Source organism: Cantharellus anzutake (assembly GCF_015039405.1).
Source record: "Cantharellus anzutake strain C23 chromosome Unknown EI90scaffold_82, whole genome shotgun sequence".
NCBI lineage: Eukaryota > Fungi > Basidiomycota > Agaricomycetes > Cantharellales > Hydnaceae > Cantharellus > Cantharellus anzutake.
Window position 1 is genome coordinate 135,396 of NW_024067032.1, and position 2,474 is coordinate 137,869.

General features: G+C 50.0%; 1 protein-coding gene across 1 annotated transcript; it reads right to left on the minus strand.

Moving 5' to 3' along the window:
* Positions 1-583: 583 nt before the first annotated feature.
* Positions 584-1,976, minus strand: EI90DRAFT_3080587 (uncharacterized protein; the record flags this gene model as incomplete). The annotated part of the gene is made up of 6 exons (XM_039061892.1): positions 584-628; positions 670-927; positions 982-1,038; positions 1,072-1,819; positions 1,841-1,862; positions 1,949-1,976. 6 exons carry the CDS (start codon positions 1,974-1,976, stop codon positions 584-586), a joined length of 1,158 nt encoding a protein of 385 aa, XP_038910356.1.
* Between the last annotated feature and the right edge of the window lie 498 nt (positions 1,977-2,474).

A 2,474-nucleotide genomic window follows, 5' to 3' on the forward strand; every position in this document is an offset into this window, starting at 1 on the left:
CTTTGGATTTGAGTTCACCAGTCTCGCTGTGGATGCCCTTTGGGCTTCCTGTGACTGGTTCTGGCTTAGGATGCGGCTCACATCATCGCCCGTTAGGCCGATGTTAACTGAGGCTTCACCCTCTCGTTCAGTCAGGTTTGGGTGCTTCTCCTTACCTTTTCTCTTATTTTTCTGCCTGGGTTGCAGTGGTTGCAGGGTTGATGTGGCAGGCATAGGCATGGGCATGAGGTTCTTCGGGATGGGTTTGAGGCCCATCCTGTTCCTCCTGGCATTGCATTCCTTGTGATCACATGCATGTGCTTCTTTGCAGTTGATGCATCATAGTCACGCATCAGGTGGGTGTTCCCCTGTGGTGTGGTCTTTCGAACCGCATTTGAAACATCGTGATTGTCTGCAGTTTTGCGTGCAATGCGAGAACATGCTGCATTTACTGCAAGCGTGGACTTGGATGCGTTCCTCATATGGGGTGATAGTGCATCTGTAGTTAAATAAAAAGACAGCTTGGAGCGCTAGGATAGCGTCTCTGTCTTTCTTGTTAGCTAGGTCTAGTACAATTGAAGCAAAATTCTTAGCATATATGATTTCATCTGACCCGAGCCATTTGAGCGGGCCCCATTGTTTTAGCTCCCTGTATTGGGGGATGTAGGTCATTATCTCTTCGTGGATCACACTGATTGGAATCAGGATGTTGTCGCAATGCGTGGGGATCTTGTTTATCTTGACCCGGAAGTGCTCCATGTCCGGTAGGGCAGACAGCACTTTGTTGTCGGTGATGGTCGCTGCGATTTCTTTGCCATATTTTTCCAAGTCCGCAGCACAGCAAGTGGGGGCCATCGTAATTTTGACCTTGCCTGCTAGGGAGTATCCGACTGCCATGACTCTCAGGTAGTGTGGAAGGTTCTTCGCATCAAGCATGTCGTTGATTTTCTTGCGGGTCGCTAGGCCATTTGGTCATTGGTCTGGTGGGATTGGTGGATTGACGCATATGATAAGGACGTGAGGGTTTGTGGTGGGTGCCTGCGTGTCCGTGGTTGTCGTCTGGGGACCAGGTCATGCTGTGTGTGTTGGCACAGCCGGGGGTGGGCTTGCTGCTACGCTCGCCCAGGATGTCTTGACCTGGTTGGTTTTGGCCAGGGGCGGGTTTGCCATTGGTGCCGCCATCGTGTTCGGGTCGCGTGTGTTGCGGTTACAGGGGAGGGCAGCCATGGTGGGTATCTCTGTAGTTAGTAACCTATCTGTCAAATATGCATTAGCTTCAGTCAGGCAGCTTATGTTAGATTCGACTGTTTTCAGTCGTTCTTCCAGTTCACTGTCGCATGAAGGGGTGGGGAAGGTATCCAGGGTTGCCAGCCTTGGTAGGTTACTATACCATAGCATGTACTCATCCTGGAAGTTCTCCCACAAGCCTGTGAGTCTAATGCCATTAAATCTGTCAGTTAGGTCGTGCATTGCCTCGAACGTGTCGTAGACAGTCCTATGTGTCTGGTCTCCTTTCTCTGCTTCAGGGCTTTCATTGGCATACCTCATGTCATCGTCCTCTATCCCAAGTTGCATCTGGGGTGTGGGTGCGAGGTGATGATGTTTGGCTGGTGGGGGTGTGTCGACTTCCCATTGGTCTGCTGGTGAGTCCAAGTCCGGGGTTGTTGGTCTGCCAGTCTGGATACTTTCAACCACCAGATGGCTGCTTGAGGTGGTCAGGCTGGGGAGGGGGCTGGTGTACCTATTGTCGAATCTGGTTTTGGTCGCGCGGGTCTTTTTCGCTGCAGTGTCCCAGGGATCTTGTTGATCCGGTTTGGACTGGCCCCTAATCGAGTTTGCGCTGTTGCCATGTGAGTTAAACTGGTGGTGTTGGTGAGGAGTGCCTGATCATGTATCGTATAATGCTCGTTGGTTGATGGCATGTCGTGTGTTGTTTGAGCTAGTAGTCTTTTGGTGCCATCCGTCCCACTGGGGTCGGGCTTTTTGTGATCGTCCATTGATAGGAGATCGGGTGAGTGGGTGAGGGTGGGGATAGGGTTTTTTATGGGGGTTTGTGGTGTGTTTTGATCTCTCTAGACGTTAGCCCTCTCTTTTCGAGGTGGTGTCACATGGAGTTGTGTCAGTGCCAAGTGTCAATGATGCTGCAGAGAATAACCAGGCTACAATTGTTATGAGGATCCACAGATTGAAATGTGCATTCAGTGTCAGGGATCACTTGTCAGTCCAAGTCAAGTATTGCCCAAAAACCTAGTCATAGACAAAGCTGAGGTTCCAACCCTCAGCAACACATAGGGCTATATACATGAGAGATATGAACCAATTGGAAGAAAAAGGATCAACAGAACTAAATGATGAGGTAGGCAACAAAGTAATAAAAACAGGGAGATACTCAGATCAAGGGGTGGAGTCAGATCAGGGAAAGGGGTGAGAGAGTTATGGGCTGATGCAGCTACATGTGGTGATATATGTAGTCATATGCTATGTCCCCAACATTC